Source organism: Hemicordylus capensis, chromosome 3, assembly GCF_027244095.1.
Source record: "Hemicordylus capensis ecotype Gifberg chromosome 3, rHemCap1.1.pri, whole genome shotgun sequence".
Taxonomy (NCBI): domain Eukaryota; kingdom Metazoa; phylum Chordata; class Lepidosauria; order Squamata; family Cordylidae; genus Hemicordylus; species Hemicordylus capensis.
In genome coordinates this window covers 20,780,759-20,805,363 of record NC_069659.1, presented here as the reverse complement: position 1 = coordinate 20,805,363, position 24,605 = coordinate 20,780,759, and the positions used below count along the sequence as shown (strand labels likewise).

Genomic DNA, 24,605 nt, shown 5'->3' with positions numbered 1-24,605 from the left:
CCGTCCTTCGTCTTGTGTAAGGAGATCCAGGCTGTGAGGCACGTACTGGTAGAAGTTCCTGGACAGTCTGCGTACCTGTGCAAACCAGGTTTGCCTTGGCCACCATGGAGTCATCAAGATGCCGTTGGCTGATGCTGAGAGTAGGCGCGCCACTACTCTGGGTATCAGTGGAAGCGGTGGAACATGTACGGAGTCTCCCGCGACCCATCCAGTTGGAAAGCATCCCCCAGAGAATGACAGTCGTGGCCTGCTCTCGTGCAATAGCGGGCCAGATTCGTGTTCGTGGAGCATGCAAATAGGTCTATTGTAGGATACATCCATAAGTCGAATAGACGGGCTAGTACATCTGTCTTCAGCTCCTATTCATGCTGTCGGTCCTGAAGGAAGACCCGACTGAGATCGTCTGCTAGGGTATTTTCCAAGCCCTTGATGTGAATTGCCATCGGGGTTACCTGATGCTGAATGCACCAATGGCACAACTGGACACTTAGAGCACAGAGGCTGCGGGACACCGTCCCACCCTGACGATTGATGCAGGCCTGTGCCGTGGTGTTGTCTAGTTGGATCTGGACATTCTGTCATTGAATGATCGGTAAGAACGCGTGTAGTGCTTGGAAGACCGCTAGGAGTTCCAGGAAGTTGATGTGCAGAAGGGCTTGACAAGGGGACCACTTGTCCTGGATCCTGTGGCCATTGCAATGCGCACCCCAGCCCTGCAAAGGATGCATCTGTGGTGAGCCAGACAGGTGGAGATGGAGGTTGAAAGGGAACCCCATTGAGAAGTTTTCGACGCTGTGCCCACCAAGAGAGTGAATGGAGGACCTGCGGTGGTATCCTCAGGCGTCTCCATTGGCTGTCCTGTGCTGGATGGAAGACAGACAGGAACCAAAGCTGGAGTTTCCGCATTTTCAGCTGGGCGAAATGGATGACAGTGTTGGAGGAGGCCATCAGTCCTAATAGGAGTTGTATGCTTTGGGTCGGCTGCAGAGGTTGTAGTCAGAAGAGTGTTACCAGTTCCTGAATTCAAGAGAATCTGTTTTCCAACAAGAATGCCCTTTGTCTGTCGGCATCCAGGACTGCTCCTATGTAATCGATTACGTGTATAGGTTGCAGGAGGGACTTTTTCCAATTGACTTGGATACCCAGGTTTTGGAGTAGATCCAATACATAACGGATGTGAGAAAGTAACTTGTCTCTGTCTTTTGGTGTTAAAAGCCAGTCATCTAAATACGGGTATATGGAGACCCCTTTGGTCCGTAGATGTGCAATCGCTGCCGCCATCCATTTTGTAAATACCCTCGGGGTGGTGGACAGTCCGAAGGGGAATACATTGTACTGGTACACTTGGTGGCCGACAGTGAAGTGCAGGTATTTCCGATGACAAGGTCTTATATTGATATGAAAATAGGCGTCTTTGAGGTCCAGCGTTGCAAACCACTTCTCCCCTTAGATGAGGGGAAGGATCTGCTGCAACGCCATCATACAAAATTTTTTGATGCTGATGAATTTGTTCAGGCAACGGAGATCCATGATGGGTTGAATGCCCCCATACCGTTTGGGAATTTGAAAATAACAGGAGTAAAATCCATCTTGCCTGGATGCGCAAGACACCAGGGCTAGGGCCCCTTTCAACAGCTCTTTCACCTCCTCTTGCAAGGCCTGCGAAGGTGGAGTAATCCTGATCTTTGTGAAGTGGGGTCGTGACTTGAATTTGATCACGTATCCTGTTATGATTTTCAGGACCCATTGGTCTGATGTTATATGGTGCCATGAGGGGGCATGGCTGGCCAGCTTGATGGTAGGCTGGGACAGAATGATGGGAGGATCTGTCAAGGCCGGTGGTATTGCCCCCGAAGGCAGGAGGGAGTGGGAAGTGTCAGTGGGCAGTCTTGTGTCTCAAAGTCGCTTCTGGTTGTCTTGGATTTTGGTACGCTGAGCTTGAGAAGACTTTGATTTAGGGTGGTAGGCCCGTTTATGGTACGACGAGTAAAGCTTTCTGAAGTCTCGCTGATCTTGTCCCCTATAGGGGGGTCTGTATCTCCCATAGTTGGATCGGAATTTAGAAGGTTGTGACACAGTAGCATGTGACATAAAAGTCTTAGCAGTGAATTTTGATTTTTTAAAGTTGTTCCATTGTTGAATCTGTGGTCTCACTGAAGAACCCCGTGCCGTCAAAAGGTAAGCCTTCTATTTTGCCCTTCATATCTTGCTGGAGGCCCGTTGACCTTAACCAGGCGTCCCTCCTTAGAGTGATGGCAGCTGTCATTGCCCATTATTCACTCTCTGCCAGGTGTTTGGCGATGCTGAGCTGCCTCCGGGTCATCTTGCCACTGCAACAAAAGTCCTTGTCGCTGCAAAAGTCCTTGTCGCTGCAACAAAAGAGACTGGCACTGGATCCGTCTGCATTGATATAGTACGCATCGACACTGCTGATGTCTGGGATGCATTGTGGGAGACTCTCAGAGGTTCAGTCTGGGTTGCCATTGAAGTAGTAGGAAAAGACGGGGCAGGTGCAGCAGAAGATGCAACGAGTAGCCAGGGCCTGCCCCATCATGAGCATATGGTGCTGCTGGGGACGATGTTCCCAAGGCAGAGTGGCTAAAACCACAGCGGCGCCACATCAGGGGGGACTGAAAGCGGGTTGCAATCAGTGACGAAGTCCCATGAGGCGATGCAGTTGACGCTACGTGTTGTGGTTACTCGGCATCCGTAGGCAAAAAGCCTTTGAATGTAGATGTTGAGCGTTTGCTGGACGAAGAGTCAGGAAGTGAGAGGAGAGACCAAGATGCTGATGGTAGAGTCTCTTCTGCATTGACACTGATGACCTCAAAAGATGCTGGGGAGGCTGATACCGGAGGGATCACCTGCAACGACTTGGTGAGAATCGGTGTGTGCGGTACCGGAGCCCTAGCCGTCGATGGGGTGGAAGCCAGAGGAGTCAGTGCCGGTGAGAGCAACCTCGCCAACAGTATCGATGTAGACATTGGCATCGAAGCAGAAGTTGACAAGTCTTAGTCGATATCAATAGCCATCAACGCTGAAGGATGCAGTGTTTCAGTGCTCAGCGTCGAGGCTGCTGCCGATTCCTGCGGTGGCCATGTCGACGTCGATCGGAGTTGAACAACTTGCACTTCTTTCCAAGATGGGGTCCGGTGCTCCGTCGATGTCGAAGACTTCCGACGCCATTCCAGAGGGGAATCAGACCGGTCAGTTGCTGGACGCTTTGCAGATCTTTGGCGCTCCTCTGATGAATTCAGGGGAATAGCTTTTTTCGAAGTCGAGTGATGTGTCGACACCGAGGATTTAGCTGTCAATGTTGATGGTGTCTTTAATGACAAAGACTTTGTTGACATCAACCCATCCACCTTGGATGATTTCGCCGAGTCATGTCTCGACGTTGAAGACGATCTTGGACGATGCTTGTCCGACGTCGACGGCGGAGGGGCCGAAGTCGATCTTGGTGCCATTTTTAGAGCTGCTGCCGATGTCAATGAGCATGGAGTGCTGGGTGTCGAAGGGCTCAAAACGTCATTGTAGATAGCAGCCCGAAGACGAAGTGCCCGATTTTTTTGTGTCTGTTTAGAAAACAAGACAAATTTTACATGTGGAGACATTATGCTCCTCACCCAGGCACAATAAGCAGAGGTCGTGAAGGTCTTTTGAGGGGAGTTTCGCCCTGCAGCCTTCACACCACTTGAACGATCTTTTCTCGTCAGCCATTATTCCAGAGAGCAGTCAAGTCCATGCGAGGGTCAAAGTCCATAGGATCGTCGCTTGCCAGTCCGAGTCAAAGTAAGCACCAGGATGTCCGTCAACCGTTCCGAGTCTAGAAATCTTCCTTGTTCGTAAACCAGTCCATAGTCAAAACCAATAATCCGTCAGGCAATGAACTCACTCAGAATAAGAGGAACTTTCCAACTTTCCGGATGGCAGACTGAGGTCCAAACGCTAAGGCAGTTGGAAAAGAACTGAGGGACTTAGCGCCACGGGCATGCCTTAAATAGCACACTCTAGTGCGGGGGTGTGACCTGGCGCTTCGACTAGCTCAGGCATGGCTACCGCATCGTTCCTGCGCAGGCACAGAACCCATTCTTATGGGCATCAACGGATCTCAATCCAGATCATGGAGTAATATTATTCATTTCATTAAGTCCAAATGAGCATGGCATCATTCTAAATATATAGTTTTAAGGGTTCTGCCCCTGTTTCAGATGACTTATTCTAAAAGTAGATTTGTATTAGTCATATATCATTATGAAGTGGCAGCTACAGTTTTAAAGATTTTCCTGTATAATTTCAGGAGATATACATTGTTAATTGCTACTTAAAGTGAAATATTAATGGTTTCCTTTCTCCACAACATCAAGTGCATTAAAATTACATAAGTATTCTAAGACAAGCATTCTTCTTCTTTAATAACTTTCTTAGGACTCTGTTGAATTAGAAAGAAATGAATCATTAATGTAGGAAGCAGATTTTTTTTTTTTTACCAAGCTATGGAGCAGAGAGAACAATTCTGGATTTGTTTCTGACATGCCAAACCATCAGGTGTAGAGTGTTCTTAGAATCAACAGGACATCAGGCCTACAGAAACACCCTGTAGTTCGTGAGGACCCTATATTTTTTATGTCTTACATATTACCCTGGTTTTTTGGTTGCAGTACTTCCTTGTTTTTACAGACCAAATGTAAAGTAATTTTTCAACAAGGTTCACTATCACACTATAACATGTATAAACAAACACAAGCAAATGTATTCTCTGAAAGCAGGTGATGTTTAAAAAAATAATACTGACTTTTATAAACTTTAGTGTATTAAAAACCTAATTCTGAAGTACTTGCAAGATACACAGTGTGGTTAACAACCATTTCTTCACCCATACGTTACAGTGTTTGCCTTTCATCAATCTTATGGCCTCAAATGCTAAACTTTATCTGCCCTAGAGCCTGAATTACTGCAGAATGGCTTTTTAAATTTGCAACTATATTTCATCTTTGACAGTGGAAAGAAGATTATATGCTGTGAACCCAAGAATAAGGATAAGCACAATGAACATTTTAAGGGCATGAACTTTAAATAATGTGAATGTGTTATTCTAGTATATCTTCTAAGAAGTTAGAAGATTTTGCTTTGAATTCATTCACTCTACTGTCCAATTTGCTATTTTCCATTTCACTGCTTCTCATTGGAAGTTTGGGCACAACTTTTTTATTTTGCTTACTCGTGCCAGACGAACCATCTTCAAGGCATGCTTTCCTCTTAGGTGGGCTTTTTCTTGCTGCTCTCTCCTCTCTCTTTGGCCTTCATTCTGGAGTCCTTCCTGCCGTATGACTTCCTCTTCAGCAAGCAACCGAGCATCTGGCTGACAATCAACGAGTAAAAAGGTTAGCAATACCTGATTCTATGGTGCTCAAAATACACTCGGCAACAAACATGTAGTACTGTAGGTAGATAGCAATCAAACTCAGATAGATTGAAGGACCACTTCCCCACCCAACAGCCATACCCCATCCCCTTAAATGCTGATTCTGCTGAAATCAGCCTCAATTAAACACTTGAGTTTGGAAAAGTACATGGGTTTTTTAAAAATAGCTCTAGCAAGCAATCCAATTCTTTGGCATGCAGTAACGGTTACCTTTTGACCTATAGTTTTTATCCTTCAGAGGGCAATAATTGAAGTGAAATGTAGAAGGATTGCCACAGGACAGACTGGGACTCTGAAGGACATGATAAGGGCTCAAGCACTATGTATATTTTCTCTACTAAAACAGATAATGCTTAATGAGAATCTGCTGCTAAAAGGTTACATTACACACAACTTATACACAATTTCTCTTCTGAAAAAAGGAGAAGTGATGCATACTGGGGCAAAAAAACCTAACTTCACATATACACTGATGGGTCTGAGCTGTCAGTGACTGATGAGGAGAGAGATCTTCGGGTCGTAATGGACAGCTTGCTGAAAGTGTTGACTCAGTGTACAGCAGCTGTGAAAAAGGCAAATTCTATGGTAGGGATCATTAGGAAGAAGACTGAAAATAAAAATGCTAATATAACACCATTATACAAATTTATGGTGCGGTCACATTTGGAGTACTCTACTGTGTACAGTTTTGGTCATCGTATCTTAAGGAGGACATTGTAAAACTGGAACAGGTGCAGTAGAAAGCAACCAAGATGATCAGGGGCCTGGAGCACCTTCCTTATGAGGCTAGGCTACAGCAACTGGGGCTTTTTAATTTGGAAAATAGGTGACTACGTGTAGGCATAGTAGAGGTGTATAAAATTATGCATGGAATAGAGAGAGTAGGCAGAGATAATTTTTTTCTCACATAACACTGAACCAGAGGCCATCCCATGAAACTGATCACCAAAAAATTTAGGACCAACAAAAGGAAGTACTTTTTCACACAATGCACAATTAGCCTGTGGAACTCTCTGACACAAGATGTGGTGACAGTCAACAGCCTAGATGGATTTAAGAAAGGTTTAAATAAATTCATGGAGGACAGGTCTATCTATGGCTACTAGTCTGAGGGCTATAGGCTACCTCCAGCCTGAGACAAGATGAGGGAGGGGGCGAGCAAGCAGGCAAGCAGCGGGAAGGGGGTGGCTGACATTGAGCAATAAAGCAGGGGCTGTGGCGGAGGACAAGGAGAGCAACAAAGTCCTAGCACACAGATGCTCTGTGCGGGTTCAGCTAGTAATAGGATTCAATAGGTATTGTTGAATTGGTACTGACTATCAATGTTTAGCCTTCATCTGGAAAGGGTGTTGCATTGCATTCAGCACAGAGACTTTGAGCTAGTTCTGCAACAACCTTGAGGTTTACAGTCGTCATAGCAAGCTGCTTGCACTCTTCTTACATCAGTGGTTCCACAATGTTGTGGAGTAGAACCAACCACTTAGAGGGTCTATTTTCTTGCCTTTTGCTAGCACTATGCTAGCCTGGATCCTGCTCTAGGACTTTAAATGTTTGCAGAAGAAAAAATTCCAATCCTTGTATTTGATTTCAAAGTTTTATTGCTGTAAATACATGTAAGTATTACATATGTGAATTCCTTACTAATAACAAAGAATATATTGGCCATCATTCAGGAGTAAATTGGGGTTCCCATGGTTAGTTAAATGAAATCCAAGATATTTACTCTGTGTGTGTGTGTGTGTGTGTGTTGTGATTTCATGTAATGTGTTTTTACTTGATGTTTTAATGCTGTGTTGTGAGCAGCCCAGAGAACAATTTGTTATGGGGCAGCTAATAAATAAAAGTTGTATTATTATTATTCCTTCACAATGATAGTGGAAACCTTATAAGATGACTCTGTTCTGCATCATGGGCCACTGCACTGCTATTACATAGAATATGCCAGAATTTAGGCTGCATTAACAGAACCATAGCTTCCAAGTCACGAGAAGTATATTTCAAGTCAATCACCTGATCAACATCCATTTCTCGATCCACGTACGGGTCAAAGAGATGATGGCGAGTAACTGAAAAACTGTCCACATCGCAGACTTTCGCTGTAGGAACACTCTTCAACTCAACATTCTAAGAAGTTGAAAGCATACGTTTTTGTTAACAGCCTCCAACTCCTCCCAATTCATACCAAACAGAATGAGGAAATCTGTACAGGGTTCCCTACTCTATAATGCAAAAACCAAGCCAGATCTATAATGCTACAAAGCTCTCACCAGTACACTATGGCATTCATGCAAAAGTCCTGTTCAGGCATTATTAAAACCACAGTCACCGCGTAGCCACTGTACACAGGGATGTCTGCCTTCACACCGAGGTGCTCTTAAACCACACCCGATCCTGCTCTTCATACATACAAAATTTATGTATTCCCTCATATTCCCTCCCTCGTATCCCTCATATTCTTGGGAAAGGCTGTTTGGACAGTTAAATAGTTGACCATTACAGCTGAGACCTATCCTAATAAACTATCTAATAAACAGACAATAAGCTCCCTAAATACTGTAAACAGCCAACCAAAACAGTATGAAGATAGAAGGTCAGCAGGGGAAAGGGCACTTCCCAGTGTATTGCACAGAGTGCAACATGTATGACTATTTGCCCCATGGGCAGAAGTCATGGGTGTGTGCTTGGTGCAAGGAGCTCCTGGCTCTCAGGGAACAAATCCGTTCCCTTGAGACCAAGGTGGCGGATCTGGAGAAGCTCAGGGAGACAGAGAGGCATGTGGACGAGACCTTCAGGGATGTGATAGAGGCATCGCACTCCAGGGCTGGTAGCTGCTCTGCTGTCAGGGAGAATGAAGGTCTTGGGCAAGGACGACATCGGTCTGAGGAAGAGCGTAATGCTCCTTTAGAAGGGACCCCTTCCGTGGATGATGAGCCCATATCCTCTCGCACGGGGGATACTCCTCTGGGGGGTGGGGGCCTCCTTGTAGTTGGTGATTCGATCACTAGAGGGATAGAGAGATGGGTTTGTGACCCGCGTGTTGACCACACAGTGACTTCCCTGCCTGGTGCGAAGGTTGCGGACATTATGCAGTGTCTAGACAGGCTCCTAGGCAGTGCTGGGGAGGAGACAGCTGTCGTGGTGCACGTCGGCACCAACGATGTGGGGAAATGCAGTTGGGAGGTCCTGGAAGCCAAATTTAGGCTGATAGGTAGCATTTTGAAGTCCTGGACCCCCAAGGTAGCATTCTCAGAAATGCTACCTGTTCCACGCGCAAGTACAGTGAGACAGGCAGAGCTGAGGGGTTTCAATGCGTGGATGAGACGTTGGTGCCAGGAGGAGGGATTTAGATTTGTTAGGCACTGGGACACATTTTGGGGCAAGCAAGGCCTGTACAAAAGGGACGGGCTGCACTTGAACCAAGATGGAACCAGACTGCTGGCGCTTAAAATCAAAAAGGCTGCAGAGTAGCTTTTAAAAGGACACCTGGGGAACAGCCGATGGGAACTGGGCAGTATCCCATTTGGCAAAAGCCATCCTTTAAAGTGTGAGGCTGCAAAGAATTCAGATAAAACAGAAGGGGGACAGAGCAGAACCGCATAAAGAGCAGACGGGAGCCTGTGCCAGCAGGTCAAAGAGTCAAAAGAATAGCATACATCAGGGGAGAGATTCAGCGTATAGGTGCTTGTATGCCAATGCCAGAAGCCTCCGAGCCAAGATGGGTGAGCTGGAGTGCTTGGTTGCTAACGCAGAAATAGACATAGTGGGCATAACAGAAACATGGTGGAACAGTGAGAATCGGTGGGACACTGTTATCCCTGGGTATAAACTCTATAGAAAGGACAGGGAGGGGTGCCTTGGAGGAGGGGTAGCACTGTATGTTAAAGAAGGGATAGAATCTAACAAGCTAGAAAACCTAGGTGGACTGGAGTCCTCCAAAGAAACCCTGTGGGTGACTATACAAGGCCGGAAAGGGAACGTGCTACTGGGGACGTGCTATCGCCCTCCGGATCAAAATGTTGACAGTGACTGGGAGTTGCAGGAGGAAATCAGGGAGGCGTCAAGGAGAGGCAGGGCTGTAATTATGGGTGATTTCAATTACCCACACATAGACTGGGTAAATTCACATTCAAGACAGGACAAAGAGGTCAAACTTCTAGATACGCTAAATGACTGTGCCCTAGAACAGTTGGTCATGGAACCGACCAGAGAGAAGGCGACCTTGGACTTAATTCTGAGTGACACCCAGGACCTGGTGCATGATGTCAGTGTCATCGACCCTTTAGGGAACAGTGACCACAGTGCCATCAAATTCAGCATACATGCAGGGAGAGAATCACCAAGGATGTCTAACACAGACATTTTGAATTTCAGAAGAGGAAACTTCTCCAAAATGAGGAGTATGGTGAAAAGAAAGCTGAGGGGGAAATTCAGGAGAGTCACTTCGCTCCAGAGTGCATGGAGTTTACTCAAAACCACAATACTAGAAGCCCAGTTAGATTGTATACCCAAAAGGAGGAAAGGTACCACTAAGTCCAGGAGGATGCCAGCATGGCTAACAGGTACCGTCAAGGAAGCCATAAAAGGGAAGAAGACTTCCTTCCGAAATTGGAAGGCCTGTCCAAACGAAGAGAAGAGAAAGGAACACAAACTCTGGCAAAAGAAATGCAAGGTGACAAGAAGGGAGGCAAAAAGAGAGTCCAAGGAACATTTAGCCAAAAGTATCAAGTGGAATAACAAAAACTTCTTTAAGTACATCAGAAGCAGGAAACCTGCCAGGGAGGCAGTTGGACCATTAGATAATGAGGGAGTGAAAGGGATTATTAAGGAGGATATGGAGGTTGCAGAGAAGCTGAATGAGTTCTTTGCATCTGTTTTCACGGCAGAGGATACTGAGCATATACCTGTTCCTGAACCAGGCTTTTTAGGGATGGAGGCTAGATGGCTGAGTCAGATAGAAGTGACAAGGGATGATGTTCTAAACTGTCTGGAAAAACTGGAAGCTAACAAATCACCAGGGCCGGATGGCATCCATCCAAGAGTCCTCAAAGAACTCAAATGTCAAATTGCCGACCTTCTTGCTAAAATATTTAACTTATCCCTGAAATCGGGCTCTGTACCAGAGGACTGGAGAGTAGCAAATGTAACACCGATTTTCAAAAAGGGATCCAGGGGCGATCCGGGAAATTACAGGCCGGTTAGCCTAACATCCGTTCCAGGCAAATTGATGGAAAGCATCCTCAAGGACAAAATTGTAAAGCACCTAGAAGAACAGGCCCTGCTGGGAGTGAGCCAGCATGGTTTCCGCAAAGGTAAATCTTGCCTCACCAACCTTTTGGACTTCTTTGAGAGTGTCAATGAGTGTGTGGATCAAGGTGATCCAGTTGACATAGTCTACCTGGACTTCCAAAAAGCTTTTGACAAAGTTCCTCATCAAAGACTCCTGAGGAAACTTAGCAGTCATGGGATAAGGGGACAAGTACATGTGTGGATTGCTAACTGGTTGAAAGACAGGAAACAAAGAGTAGGTATAAATGGAGAGTTTTCACAATAGAGGGAAGTAAAAAGTGGGGTCCCCCAGGGATCTGTACTGGGACCGGTGCTTTTTAATTTATTCATATATGATCTAGAAGCAGGGGTAAGCAGCGATGTGGCCAAATTTGCGGATGATACCAAACCCTTCTGGGTAGTGAAATCCCAAACGGATTGTGAGCAGCTCCAAAAGGATCTCTCCAAACTGGGGGAATGGGCAACAAAATGGCAAACGCGGTTCAATGTTAGCAAGTGTAAAGTGATGCACATTGGGACGAAAAATCCCAACTTCAAGTTTATGCTGATGGGATCTGAGCTGTCGGTGACGGACCAGGAGAGGGATTTTGAGGTTGTGGTGGACAGCTCATTGAAAGTGTCGACTCAATGTGTGGCAGCTGTGAAAAAGGCCAATTCAATGCTAGGGATCATTAGAAAGGGGATTGAAAATAAAATGGCTAACATTATAATGCCCTTATACAAAACTATGGTGCGACCACACTTGGAGTACTGCGTACAATTCTGGTCACCACATCTTAAAAAGGACATTGTTGAACTGGAGAAGGTACAGAAGAGGGCAACCAAGATGATCAGGGGCCTAGAGCACCTTTCTTGTGAGGCAAGACTACAACACCTGGGGCTTTTTAGTTTAGAAAAAAAGACGACTGCGGGGAGACATGATAGAGGTCTATAAAATCATGCATGGAGAGAAATTCTTTTCCCTCTCACACAACACTAGAACCAGGGGTCACTCCATGAAATTGATTGTCAGGAGGTCTAGGACCAACAAACGGAAGTACTTTTTCGCACAATGCGTGATCCACTTGTGGAACTCTCTGCCTCAGGATGTGGTGACAGCCAACAACCTGGATGGTTTTAAGAGGGGTTTGGATGACTTCATGGAGGAGAGGTCTATCAATGGCTACTAGCTGGAGGGCTGTGGGCCACCTCCAGGCTCAAAGGCAGGATGCCTCTGAGTACCAGTTGCAGGGGAGTAATGGCAGGTGAGAGGGCACGCCCTCAACTCCTGTCTGTGGCTTCCAGCGGCGTCTGGTGGGCCACTGTGCGAAACAGGATGCTGGATTCGATGGTCCTTGGGCCTGATCCAGCAGGGCTGTTCTTATGTTCTTATGTGTGGAGACAAATGCGGTACTCTGGCCTGGGAGAGATCCTCCCAAGGATTCAGAATGCAGAGTGAAAAGCACAATCACACATCACTGATCAGGATGGATAAACCTGACTTATAAACCACGGACTTAAATAAATTGTTATTAGGAGTCCCTCAACAAACATGATGTACTTACTGCTCCTGAAGATCATATAACCCATATATAGACCACTTTTAAAACCTTAAAATATTTTTGCATTAGTCACTGTGTTAAGAGATCCTATTTTAATTTAACCTTCAGTGCCTTCAAGCATTTTTTGGAAGAATACTTACATCAAAAGGGTGGGGTGGAGGCGGAGGCAGGCTTGCAATTTTGGTGGCTCTTTCTTTTTCTACGTCCAAAGCATGCTTCCGAGCATTTGCTCTCCTTTGAAAGCAAAGAGGAAAAGAAAGAAGACATTCCAACTGGACTTTGCTTAGACTCAGTCAAACGCTCAGAACAGGATAAATATTTTTATTAGCCATCTATTTACTGAATTTCAAGAAAAAAAACTTTAGCAGGCAATATAAAGATAGCTAATTAAAACAAAGTTTTTAAAAATGGATGAGAAGCAAAGATCAAACACAGTTTATCACTGTATCTCCCAGAGTATTTTGCACGTTATTTGGATTAGTTTCCCCTTGTTATGCAATCATCTCAATCCTAATGAAGAGGGAAACTATGTCTATAAGCTATGGCCCTTAGACTAATATTGAACATTAAATGCTAGCAGACTGCAGTCCTTTGCAAAACTACTTGAGCATTAAGTCCCACTGGAATCAGCAAGACTTACATTAAAAATCCATATGGTGGGACTACAGGAGTTATCTTTACACAAGCACAGTGACTCTAATTCTTGTTTCCCTATAGCTGTCAGGACACACATTTTTGAACTGGAGAACCAATACCTACAAACAGAATTATGCAAGATTAATGAATGTCTAGGAGAAGCTATTGTTCCTCAACTAATTGTATGTACTCAGAGCCTACTGACTTAGGCCAGAGACCAAAAAACAACCCAATTTGCTCACAGCCCAGTCCACAGCACAATTAAGTCAAATATTTGGACTGAAACTAACTTCAGCATTAATTTTTTGGAAAGAACAAAACCGACTTAACCCACTCTGGGTTAAGTGACTTCTCACTGGGAGGCATGTCATTTAACATAAATCATGTTGTTCTCTTGTTCCTAAAAGCACAGTCCCTAATGTTTCTCACAACAGTGTGATCAAGTCTAGTGGATAGAGCCAAATTACAGAGACTTGAGCACAAACACCAACTCGATCACAGATTTCCCAACAAGCTGGGCAAGTGGTTGTTCAGAACCCTATGAGGCCAGGTTGAAGGAATGGGTACGTCTAGCCTGGAGAAATTGTCCAAGAGCCCATGCCAAAATACTTATGCCATAAGGTGTGAAAAGTTTGACTAGCCAAACATCTTACAAACATTGTGGCATCTGCCTATGTTATGAGCAATTGCTGGGATGTTTACAGGGTGGCAGCACCCCCAAACCCCATTTTGGTGTCAATAATTACACCTATGAGAGAGAGCATACAGAATTCCAGATGTCCAATCTGATTGACGATGCTGGGGCTTGCCCCCAATCTGATCCCTCCAAAAAGGGATAATGGGAATCATTAATTACATGATAAGGTGCATGTCTAAAACTGGCACCAGTGATTCAGTTATAAATTAACTTTGCTTAATTTACCTGAATGCAAGAGTAGATTTTTTTTTTTTAACCTGAATGCAAGAGTAGATTTTTCCAAAGCTCTTTGATGTTAAAAATCAGGGAATTGCCTTAAATTCAGAGTGGTCTATATTTCCTTTTGAGTATATTTAACCTGCATTTTTAAGGGGATTGTCTTAAATTTAGAATCATCTTCTAATCAAGTTTTCTAATGTACAAAACTTGAATTAAATTAGTTTCTCTCTTGGTGGTTTAAATGAAAGACTTAAATCACCTTGATTCATCAGTCCAACCTGGGGCAAAGTCTTGTTCTGTGCAGTTGCAGAAGGCAGGACGCAATCGAATGGTGTTGTTACAGCAGGGTTGATTTTGGCTGAAAATTAGGAGGAACTTCTCAACTATAACAGCAGCTCAACAATAGAGCCAGTTATGAGAAGATGGTGACTTTCTCCCGCTGGAGGCCTTCTAGCAAAGGGCTAGAGAACCACCTGTGAGGGATGCTCTAGCTCCAGATTTCCTGCAACAAGCAAGAGGTTGGACTAGAGGGCTTACAAGACCCCCGCCAATTTTATAATTCTGGTTTTCCAGAATATGTTACACACATGCAAGAGTCATTTTCAGGCATTCAAACAGTGAACGTTCAGTTTTATATACAGGTTACAAGTGTTACCATATTTGCTCTCTTAGCAACTTCTGTTTGTGGTTTTTCTGTTGCTTCAAGGCTTCCTTGTGCCTCTTTTCTGCTCTTCGTTTCCTTTCCTCGGCTTGCTTTGCCAGAGCCTCCACATCAAGTTTCTTTGAAATATAATGCAATTCAGGTTAAGCACTTGACAAAGGACCAAGTTATTTCTAATACCAAAAAGGTTGTTTCAAATAGCTACATTTACACACACACACAAAATCTATCTTCTTATTCAGTGAGACTCAAGGTCAACTTTAAAAAGCTGAACCACCCCCTTCCCCAGCTTTTGAAACCATTTCCAAAGCCTTCAAGCCCAGTCCTAGGAGCCATTTTGTCAACATGCCAGCCCAGAAGACCACACACTGCGGGGCTAGTGCTGGCAAAAAGGGGTGTTTCCACCAGGACCTGCTGTCTCCTCACTGCTAATGAAGCAGCAGCAACCAGCCCAGAAATGCAAGTCTAATGACGTGGCTCTTGAGAATATGAGAGTGGACAGGCCTTGACGAACAGTCAGGAGCCAGGCTGCCCTGCTCCACTAGTGGGTGGGACAGACTCTCCACCTTGCTGGCTCCCTGCTCCTCCTCCTGCCTATGTCCATCGCCTGCCTGAGTCAAACAGATGGGACAAGGAAGAGGAGGGAGCAACCAATCCTGCCTTGCTTGCTTGGAGAGGTACAAACAGGCGGAGGAGTGAGCAAGCACAGTAGTGGTGGATTCCTGCTAGGGATGCACACGGAATCAGTTCAGCGCTCTTTTTCTGGAGCACTGAACCAGTTCAAAATGCTGGCATTCCAGCCGGTTTGGAGTCAGGGGTGGTTGCTTTAAGGTGCAGGGGGGGTGGCCTTACCTCCCCCGTGTTTCCCCCACCAGTACTGCTGCCAAAACCGCTGACATGGGGTGGCTGAGTACCTTCTTGACGCCCTGGCCGGCGTGATACCGGAAGTGGCTGGCGTGTGTGTGTGAGATGTGTGCCAGTCACTTTTGGTATTACGCTGACCAGGGCAGCAAGAAGGTATTCAGCCACCCTGCATCAGTGGTTTTGGTGGCAGCAGCGGCGCTGGGGGGGAGGAAGGGACACCCTCCCCAGGCCTTAAAGCAACCACCCCACCACCTCCCAGGAGTGCATGGAAGTGCTTCCATGCACATGCCTGCTCCTGCTCCTCCTGGTTGCATCAGTACATTGCCTGCCTGATGTGACGAGGAGGAGTAAGCAAATGATACAGGGGTCAGTTATTCCTTCCTCTTCCTGGCTGCATCTGTCTGGCTGAGGCAAACAATAGACTGAAGTGGCCAGGAGGCGCAGCAAGCAACCTACCTCCACTTTGCTTGCTCACTCCTGCTCCCATATGCACCTGTCCATCGGCAAGCTGACATCCAAGAATTGTAGAGTCCTGAGATATGATCACTTCCAGCTCTCGGACTGCATCCTGTGGGACTATGGGTCCCAAACGGACTAGATATATTAGTGCACACCTGCAGTGATTATTTTGTGCCATAAGAGCTGGAACCGAGCCTTTCCCTCCTTGAAAAGCTTTTGAAGTCTTACTTTAGAATCAGTGGAACAAAGCCAAGATTATAAGAACTGGACAAGAAGACAATAATCCTATTCTCATTATTTGAAAGTTACTCTGAAATCTTTGGGATTTATTCAGGGAATGTACTGCAGATTGAAGTATGCAAGTTTGCCTTTTCCAAACACTAGCTTATTTAGCTGGATGTTAAGTATTCAGAATGTCAATTAGATTGATGAATATTTTGCACAGAAAAAAACAGGTGATCGTTTTTTCAAGCAAGACTGCATCTTTGCAAAATCCAGTGTTCTACACCATTTCCCCATCTCCTCTTCCTAAGATTCTGACAATCATTACAAATTTAAAATGCACTTATTTGTAATTAGCCACTTCCTCAGTATAAGTGTTTCATGTTTGCTCACCTCCACGATCTAAGATTTAATACACTTCAATTATCAATAGATTAAGTAGCCCAGTCCCTCAAACAAAACTGAAACTTGTAGCATGGCTGAGCATTCCCATCACTTTTAAACCCACCCACCATGAACAATTTGTTTTAACTTGCACACTATTCACATTATATGTGTGCATGAGCATCAAGATAAATCTAGAAGAGTTTAATTTTCCATATATGCAATAATGTGAGAAAGCAGCAAGTCCTGGTAATTTCTTATGCTTTATTAGCACAATTATATATATCTTAGAACAACATTAAATCAGTAACTAGATGCAGACAGCCTTGACTCTGACAGTACCACACCAAGCATTTACCTACATTCTCCTTTGCTTGTCTGTGCCCTTCTCCTACAGCTCTTAAGCTTGACAGATAAAGCTTTTCCAAGGTTTTAATCTTCTCATCTTGTGCTTTCTGCCACTCTGCCTTCAGTTCTTCTGCCAACTGATGCAGCTGCTGATCTCTTCGCTGCTTAACATCTTGCCTTATCTGCAAAGCAATGTTCCTCTCCTGCTCCCTAACCTGGAGAGGAAAAAAGTTGCATTTGTCAATGATTTAGAATGATATAGAAGATTCTATACTGCTTTCTAGGTAATCATTTACTCGAATTCATAGATCTCCTTTCTAAAAACCATTTGGAATGGGTCATGTACCTGCTTCACAGTGATTCTACAATGACGTAGAGGCCTAGCACTTGTGGAATGAGGAGCATCGGCGACAAGGAAGGAAAGGACAGAAATAACCGATAATGGGTACCTCTCACATCCTGATTCAGTTGCAATTCTGTAGTAGGGTGGGTGACACTCTTGCAGAATGTCATGTCAGCACAAGAAGCATTACACTTCAGAGCATGACCTGAGTACATATGTGGTTGTGCCAGAACTCCTTGTTCAGCCTTGTTGATACCTATACAAAAATTACCAGCTCACAAATTACCCACAGCAACATTAGTCAAATCTTGTCCCCAATCACTCACCAGGTCATCACTGACAACCTAGAATTTGGGAGGAGGTGGCAAGTGGTGCTGGGGCAGGGTGGGTCTTTTTATTTTAAAAGACCTTTTTGCTGCAGAAGTAGCTTCAAACAGCACCTGGAAGGACTGAGAACCATCATAGCAGGCAGGTGCTGCCAATCACCATTTTTGTCTATAATGAGCCTGCTAAAATAAGAATAAATGGGTGTCCGCCATTTTTGAACATGTTTAGAATGAAGCAGGAAATAACCCAGGGTCATTTCCTGCCTCATTATAGACTTTTTAAAAAAGTGATTGGCAGCACCTGGCTGCTATAATCAGCACCTCCATGTGCTTGCTGTTTGGAGCTGCGTGTGTGTGTGTGTGTGTGCGCAAAAATAACAGATTAGCCTCACTCCAACATCACGGAGAAGCAGAGTACTGTTTTACTTTGCTAATTCCCCATGCAAATGATGTATTTCATGAAGTCCCTAATCAATCTGTACATTTCATTCATTCATTCATTCATTCAATTTCTATACCGCCCTTCCAAAAAATGGCTCAGGGCAGTTTACATAGAGAATGAATGAATGAATGAATGAATGAATGAATGAATGAATAAGGTAGAACCCTGTCCCCAGAGGGCTCACAATCTAAAGTCACTGGAGGTACTGTGCTAGGGGTGGAGAGGGCCAGTTACTCTCCCCCTGCTAAATAAAGAGAATCACCATGTTAAAAAGGTGCCTCTTTGCCAAGTCAGCAGGGGTTTAATCTACATTTAAATTCTCTTTTTAATAAATGTGACCGCTTGTTCAGTAGAAGCCTACCTCACCTCCTCTTTTGATTTGGTTCTATTCCTACTACAGAGGATAGCCCTCGGAGTGATGGTCCCAAAACTGGCACACATTTAGCTATAGCCCCAAAGTATATCTTAGATGCTATAAATGCATAATTGAGCTGCAAATCAACATGTTTTAGTGATCAGATCTGTACCATTGTTTAAGAAATAAGTGAAGATGTATTAGATTTAATGATTTAAAGCAGTTTTTCATCCTTGTGATTTAAAACAATCCACCCTGATATAAAGTAAGGAAGGAGATTAGAGGCAATTGTTTTTGAGAAAGCTAAAAGCAATTTGAGGTATTGCATTGCTTTTTATGGTTCAAACATTTTGTCTTACTTGTTTCTGATCAAATACGCATTAAAGACGAAAACTTGCCACTGCCAAAAGTTCTTTGCACTACCAGGGGACTCAAAGGACATTAGAAGAGTATATGAAATCAATTCCTTCCAGGGTTTTGAACTAGGCTGCTCATTCCCCTGTCACTGGGGAAATAAATGAAAAAAAGCCGACCCCGCACAGAGCATCTGTGCGCTCTTTGGGGCCGGCTACCTCTCTCTCTACACCCGTCTCCAGTGGGGCCGAGTCCCGCCGCCTCCCGCGCGGTCGCCAGCGGGCCGAGTCTCATCCTAGTCCTAAGAGCTACCACGCTCTTCCTCTTGATGAGCTGTGCCGAGTCCCGCCTTACATCCGAGGCCGAACTGGGCCTGCCAGCCGCCGCCTTGCATGGCTGGGTCCACACTGCCTTGCATCCCCGGCTGGGCCGGGCCAGTCCCGCCAAATTCTCCTGGGTGCGCCAGCCAATCAGGCGCCCCCGCAGCCCAGCCAATCAGCTGGGCTGCCGGGACGCATTTTTCCCTGGCACATCCAGGAGAATTATATATATAGATGACGAAAAATCAGCCAGATTGGGGGGGTGGGGAGTTCCCTACCATGCTTTGTTGGTCCCCTGAGTTGCACTGTGCCCTGAAAATCAATGTTCTTTTCAATGTTCTTTTTAAAATTGAGCCATTTTGAGGCTCTGAAACACAAAATGGCAGCCAGAAATAACTTCCACGGTCATTTCTGGCCACCCCTGACCCACGGATACTTAGGGTCAGCGTGTCCTCCCCACTTTTTTTGCATATGCCGAGGTCAGATGTCTTTTATCCGACTGTGGATATGCGAATCTGCAGATATTGAGTTTGCACTGTATAGATATATACATTTTTTAAAATGCTATAGTAAACACTATAGTATACAAGAGCCACCTAATGGCGCAGCGGGGAAATGACTTGCCTAGCGAGCAAGAGGTTGTTGGTTCGAATCCCCACTGGTATGTTTCCCAGAATATGGGAAACACCTATGTCAGGCAGCAGCGATATAGGAAGGTGCTGAAAGGCATCATCTCACACTGCATGGGAGGAGGCTATGGTAAACCCCTCCTGCATTCTACCAAAGAAAACCACATAGCTCTGTGGTCACCAGGAGTCAACACCAACTTGAGGGCACAACTTTACTTTATAGTATACAAGATTGTAATTGAAATTATCTAATATTTTTCATTGCCTCACATAAAACATTTTCATACTACATAACGATTAAAAAGCATTTTGAGAGCACAATCAGCAAGTAGTGATAACATTTTAAAACCAGGCCTGGAAAAGTATGTAATAATTCTAAAATAAAAATTATTTTAAAAGAGGATTTTTATCCTCGTTTTTCCATTTCTAGATGGCAGGGAGACAAGGAAAAATGATTCTTCCCCCCCACCCCCGCCTGAAGGTTTCTCCATAACTTTGCATCTTTAACCAGGGACAAGATCATATAGCAAGTTATCAGGCCTTGGATTTTAGTCTGATAAAAATCTGGTGCAAGAGAATCATTCCAACAGTACAGTAATTATCTTATTCAGCTGCCAGAAGAAAGACCTTTCCCAACAAAGCGAGTGCACACCTGCTGCAGCCGTAATTTTCTTCTTCTTTCATGTTCTTCTTTCAACAGCAGAGCCTCTTCATTAGGACTAAGTCTAAATCCTCCAGCTTTGGCTACTTTCCTTTTCATCTTTGGATACATTTAATATTCTCTCCTGATTTGGCAAAGCAATAAGAAAACAGAAAAACACTTTGTTTCAATGTATCTCAGTGAAGCCCATTTTGTGCTCTAATGGATGTCTATAATAGGGACAAAAAGATTACCATATTTACCCGAATACAAGACAAGCCTACATTTAAGACAAGCCCCTTTAAAAATAGAGGTCAAACACAGGTTATAGGCTTATTTACCCAAAATCAAATCAAATCAAATCCTTTATTACAGTCATAGACCAGTACAATAGTAATACATACACACAGACGACCAACAGAGTAAACCATAAAAGTCATATTAGCACGCTAAACCTCAAAACAAAACAGCTAAATTGAATTAATAATGAACTCCTGGCGAATCTTGCTGGCTATCAAACAAAACTTAGCCACATTATAAGATATTAATTCATTCTGGTCAGCTAGAAGATACTCAAGATAGAAGAATCCATACGACCTAGCTAACAACTTATAAAAGGAATTATGTATTTGTGCCATAGAACTCAGTAAAAATTGAGAATAAAAGAGCACATGAGCTGTAGTTTTGATATCTCCTGAATTACCATGTCAAAAACATTCTTTTTGGGGATTTTAAAATATCTCCCTTCCAGAACTGCTTTTTGCAAAACATTGCAATGTACCAGCATCAAAGCTCTCCGGTATCATGCCACTGTAATCAAGTTAAGATTTCTAGCAGGGTTGGCCAGAATAATATATGCACAAATATGGAAGAGTAATGAACTGCCTTCAAAAAAAGATTGGCTGATAAAAATTTTGGAACATGCGGAGATGGCAAAACTTACAATATTGATAAGAGACCAAAATTTAGAATGCTTTAAAGAAGATTGGAAACCATTCTTGTTGTATCTAAAGAACTATTTTCCTACTATGGATCTTACAGCAGGGTTTGAAATCTAGTAATAATACAGCAGGGTTTGAAATCTAGGGTAGATTAAAATTGTGTTTGTAAGGTTTAAATTTATGTTTTGAATTATTATTATAGCAAGGGTAAATTTTATAGCTGATGATTCACGAAGAGGTGTGAGTGGGAAGTCCATATGTGTTTATCTGTTGTGAATGTTAATTTTAAGATTATTGTTAAAATTAATAAAAATTGAATTGAAGAAGAAGAAAAAAGATTTCTAGCAGGGTTAAAACTTGAAACTTGGTTACCCAAATAGACTCCAGCAGGAATTGAGCCCTGGTCCATTTGTTGCTCCATATTGTATATTCGTTGCCCGAGGTTTGACCTGGCATTTTCATACCCCACAGATATCAGTACAGAAGGAGAGAAATTTAGAGTCCTCTTCCTATTTACCCCAGAGGAGTAAGACTCTGAATTTAAGATGACCCCCTGATTTCTAACATGAAAGAACTTGGGGGAAAGCCTAGTCTTGGATTCAGATAAATAAATACAGTACTTTTCTGACAATAAGAATGATATACAAGTCAAAAAAATCTAACTTCCTTCTACTTTGAGCCATTTCTCTACAAAGTGTGTAAAATGAAATACAAAACTAGTCACTCATACATTACCACCCAAGGTCTCTGTTAATCTTTCAACCCTTAAACACTGCATAGGACCAGTGTGGACAATATTCTGAACTGCCCATCCTAAATACATAGCATGTGTATATGTCTCTACCAGCATTCCCTCTAACAGGGAATTCCAGATGTTGTTGACTACAACTCCCAGCATCCCAAGGTGCAATGGTCTTTGGATAGAATTATGGGAGTTGTAGTCAACAATTCTCTGTTAGAGAACACTGGTCTCTATTATTCACCTGGTATGCCTCCTCCTAATTGTGTGTGTGTGGTGGGGGGAGGCTCATTCAAACTGCTCCTAAATGTGCACTACATGGAGTTATTGAGCTCCACCACCTGTTAAGCCTCACCATGAGCCCTGCCACCTGTTAAGATCATCTGAAGAGGTTCGTCTGTGGTTTCCGCCAACTCATTTGGCAGCTACTTGGGTACGGGTCTTCTCTGTTGCTGCCCCTGGACTTTGGAATGTGCTCTCTGTGGAAATAAGAGCCTCCCCATCTCTAGAGACTTTTAAAAAGGCACTGAAAACACATTTATTCACCCAGGCTTTTAATTAGATTTGTGGTTTTAAATGATTTTAATGTTTAAATGATTTTAATTGTTTAATTGATTTAGTTTTTATTTTAGTTGTTAATTGATTGCAATGCTTTTATTTTGATGTAGCCATTTTTGGAAGGGCAGTATATAAATCAAATAAATAAGTTCAGAAGTGATCTGGATGACTGCCCCCATGATTAGGAAGTGACATGCTAGATTGCCATGGGAAGGGGTGAGATGTGCACTTACACATCTCCCATGTGTCTAGGGTGGAACAATGGTCATTTCACCCAAACCAGCCCAGACAGTCATTTGCATCTTTTAAAAAATCGAATACTAGATATGCAGCGTTCTGCAAGCATATCAATTAATCTTACGAAAAAGATATAACTACACAAGACTGCTACTCTTTCATTTCAACTAGTGGAATGTACACAAAAGTAACAAGTAGTTCTGGTAAAAATGAATCTGCCTACTTTTCTTTCACCATCCCTACAACGGGACTAAATCTGGTCCAAATCGTTTAGGCAGTTCACAAGTCAGCCCACTTGCTTCTCAAACATTCACGCATCCGCCATCTTGAAGTAGGGTGAATGACATCATCACAAACTATGCCTTTGAGGTTTCCCTATCAGTATTCCCTCTAACAAGGATTCCCAGATGTTGATGACTACAACTCCCAGCATTCCCAGCTGCAATGGCCTTTGGATGGGGATTATGGGAGTTGTAGTCAACAACATCTGGGAATCCCTGTAAGAGGGAACACTGGTCCCTATGTGTCGTTACAACTGTACCAAATTTGGTCCAAATCAGTTCCCACTTGCACCTCAAACTTTCATACGTCTACCATCTTGGAATGGGGGTAAGACATCAACACAAAATACACCACTGTGTGTCCCTACTTGACCCTAGAGCTATAGCAAATTTGGTTCAAATAGATTAGATGGTTCAGAAGTTAGCTCTCTTGAATCTCAAATGTTCATGTGTCTGCCATCTTGAATGGGGTGGATGATATTGACCATAAACTATGCCACTGAGATGTCCCGAATTTTCACTCGCTACACCTGTACCAAATATGGTTTAAATTGGTTAGATGGTCCACAAGTTAGCTCACTTGTGCCTCAAATGTTCACATGTCCACTATCTTGAATCAAGGTGGATGACATCGTCGCACACTACACTATTAAGTTGTCCCTACAAATGTACCCAATTTGGTTCATACTGGTCCAGGCATTGTGAAGTTGATGGGGGGGCACACAAACACACATGGACAGAAGGACGGACGCACACACACACACACACACACACAATATGCTGGGTGATCTCATAAGCTTACTTTCTTCAAGGAAAGTAGGCTAAAAATGAGAACATAAAATGAATGTGGTTTATTTGTCCGCTTAACATTTTGTTTTTGAGATACACAATCTGTTCTCCAAATTCGCCTTGTAATTATAAAGACTAGAATCTTATTTTATTGTTCAATTGAGTTGAAGCTCTTACAGGAGACTGTAAAGATCACAAAGCATATAAAAGCAGCTCAAGGCCATATTTATAGCCACTTGCTCACTACTTCAACATAGCTACACAAATATTTAGCTACTTGAGTGAATAAATACCCACAAGACTTGAAATGAATGTGCATTTTTAAAAATAAAAGTGTACTGCAAATCTGCTTCAGAAGGAAAGTGCTGCTGAGGGTTCACAAGACCTCCAGCAATGGATACCACCCCCAAACCTTAATCAATAAGCAACATCTCAAGATCTTACTTAATTCTCTTTTACATACACAGTACTTTAAAGCTCCCTAGCCTTAATTGTGTCAGATGCCTTGTAAAGACAAATACTGAAGCAATCAGCTCCTCCAAAACATAATTTTCTCTGACTTTGGTACCTTGAGGCAAAATATAATTTTTTTAAAAAAAATCTGAAGGCTACAGAACAGAATGGCAAAAAGAAAACACCCATGATGATTAACCAGCCCTGACACTCATCATATTCATCCAAAATAAGCTCTAGAATATAATAAATTCCAAAGACCAACCTCAAATCTTTTTCAGGAAAAAAACAAAACAGCAGCATAGTTGCCATTGCTGCCTTAGGCAACTACACAGAAGCCAATAGCCAAAGGCTGTTTCAAACCCCTGCATCCCCAATTATTTTGAACAGCTATTTTGAACAGGAGCCATATACCTGCAATTGCAAGTACTGTATAAAAGAAACACATCAGGAGCC

The 24,605-nt window shown here is 43.6% G+C and overlaps 1 protein-coding gene across 5 annotated transcripts in view; it reads right to left on the bottom strand.

The window, feature by feature from the left end:
• CEP295 (centrosomal protein 295) overlaps positions 1 to 24,605 on the bottom strand; it is a 66,879-nt gene that overhangs the window by 37,876 nt on the left and 4,398 nt on the right. For 4 of the 5 annotated variants that reach the window (XM_053308310.1, XM_053308309.1, XM_053308312.1 and 1 more), the window contains exons 2-7: positions 20,164 to 20,296; positions 16,757 to 16,957; positions 14,460 to 14,584; positions 12,393 to 12,486; positions 7,436 to 7,549; positions 5,222 to 5,362 (exon numbers count right to left, since the gene is read on the bottom strand). In XM_053308310.1, coding sequence (XP_053164285.1) covers positions 5,222 to 5,362; positions 7,436 to 7,549; positions 12,393 to 12,486; positions 14,460 to 14,584; positions 16,757 to 16,957; positions 20,164 to 20,283 — 795 coding nt within the window. In that variant the 5' untranslated portion in view covers positions 20,284 to 20,296. Of the gene's footprint in view, positions 1 to 5,221; positions 5,363 to 7,435; positions 7,550 to 12,392; positions 12,487 to 14,459; positions 14,585 to 16,756; positions 16,958 to 20,163; positions 20,297 to 24,605 lie in introns of those variants that run through there. The other variant, XM_053308313.1, reaches the window with a different exon arrangement.